The 1,753-nt window shown below is 45.0% G+C and overlaps 1 protein-coding gene across 1 annotated transcript; it reads left to right on the top strand.

Moving 5' to 3' along the window:
• Nucleotides 1–260: 260 nt before the first annotated feature.
• LOC101659095 (olfactory receptor 2B6-like) lies at nt 261–1,223 on the top strand. Its single transcript, XM_004717753.1, has one exon. The coding sequence runs from the start codon at nt 261–263 to the stop codon at nt 1,221–1,223; it is 963 nt and encodes a 320-aa protein (XP_004717810.1).
• Nucleotides 1,224–1,753: the final 530 nt, after the last annotated feature.

The following is a 1,753-nucleotide window of genomic DNA, read 5'->3' as shown; positions in this document are numbered from 1 at the left end:
GCCGAACTGCTTTACGATCTTTACTTTCGTAAAATCTCTTGGGTGACTAGATGAAAATCATAGGCACGGTTTTAAAGCTACACATATACATTCACGCTCACTTTTCATCACGGGACGATAAAAGTCAATAAATGTTTTAACGACTTGGTTTCTTTCTTTCTCTGGGGAACCCAGGTTCATGTGTCAGCATTAAATTCTCAACACAGGAGAACAACTACCAACATTCCGACCTTGCTGTTTCTAGCAAGCAGTGCCCGGCAATGAGAAGATCCAACAGCACGTTCCATCACCCCAATGGCTTTGTTCTGGTGGGCTTTTCGGAATGGCCGAGACTAGAAATGGCCCTCTTTGTGGCCATCTCCATCTTCTACGTAATGACCCTCCTGGGGAATTCGGCCATCATTCTCTTATCTCGCCTTGATTCCAGACTCCACAGTCCCATGTACTTCTTTCTGGCCAACCTCTCCTTTCTAGACCTATGCTATACCACCTCCACAGTCCCCCAAATGCTGGCAAACATACAGAGCTATCGGAGAAACATCAGCTATGTGGGCTGTGTCGCTCAACTTTTCATCTTTCTCGCGCTAGGTTCCACCGAGTGCGTCCTTCTCTCAGTCATGGCCTTTGATCGTTACGTAGCCGTATGCCGACCTCTCCATTACACCGTTATCATGCATTCTCGGCTCTGTCGACAACTAGCAGCAGTGGCTTGGGTCACAGGCTTCAGCAACTCTTTGGTCCAGACGGTACTCACTTTCCTGTTACCGCGCTGCGGTCAATACAGAGTGGAGAATTTCTTCTGTGAGGTCCCAGCAATGCTTCAGTTATCCTGTGTTGATACGTGGGTCAACGAGGTGGAGATGTACGCAGCTGTGGTGGTCATAAAGGTTATCCCAGTGGGCCTAATCTTATTCTCTTACATCAACATTGTCAGAGCTGTGGTAAGGATCCAATCCCCCGAGGGTCGCAAGAAGGCCTTCAACACTTGTGGGTCTCATCTGCTGGTGGTCATTATGTTCTATGGCTCAGCCATTAGTGGTTATGCATACATGGCTCCCAAGAGTAGCTCGGCCAAACTGAAGGGCAAACTCCTAGCCCTCTTCTATGGACTCATAACTCCAATGCTCAATCCTCTCATCTACACCTTGAGGAACAAGGATGTGAAGGCGGCAGTGAAGAAGCTACTAGGCAGAGAACAAGAGCAAGGGTGGAACATGGCGTAGGAGATTGTGGTCCTCTCAAAATTCAGATTCTCCCTTCTCATTTTTCAGAAGGCCATTTTGCTAACTGCCAACATGCTCCCTCATCCTGACCTGTCCAAACTAATGGTGTCTAATTTTTTTTAAATCGTTTTATTAGGGGCTCATACGACTCTTATCACAATCCATACATACATCAATTGTGTAACCAATGTATTTCATCAGAGGCAAAATATTGATTATTTACCCCAAAAGGGAATGAAAAGTACTCCAACTTAGGGCAACTTTATGTGTATCACAACTGACGTGTGCCCCACAGGATTTTCAATGGTTGGTTTTTCAGAAGTAAATCTACAGACTTTTCTTGTGAAGAACCTCGGAGTATATTCAAACCTCCAAACTATGGTTTAGCACCACCCAGGGGCTCCACAAGTAATGCAACACAGTTCTAAAAATATTCACAGTTTAGTAACGAATATTCACAGTTTAGTAACATGTTGCATTTTCGTTGTTGCTGTTGTTAGCCTATGCGACTCATTCTAATTAAATTTTTT

This window comes from Echinops telfairi, unplaced genomic scaffold, assembly GCF_000313985.2.
Source record: "Echinops telfairi isolate 266 unplaced genomic scaffold, ASM31398v2 ScPeMD7_7453;HRSCAF=8491, whole genome shotgun sequence".
Lineage (NCBI taxonomy): Eukaryota > Metazoa > Chordata > Mammalia > Afrosoricida > Tenrecidae > Echinops > Echinops telfairi.
Note: the sequence above shows the minus strand (reverse complement) of the source record. Positions and strands in the feature narration are given on the sequence as shown.

Excerpts from the sequence above, each read along its gene's own strand:
- LOC101659095 (XM_004717753.1), top strand. The coding sequence starts at position 261 with ATGAGAAGATCCAACAGCACGTTCCATCACCCCAATGGCTTTGTTCTG.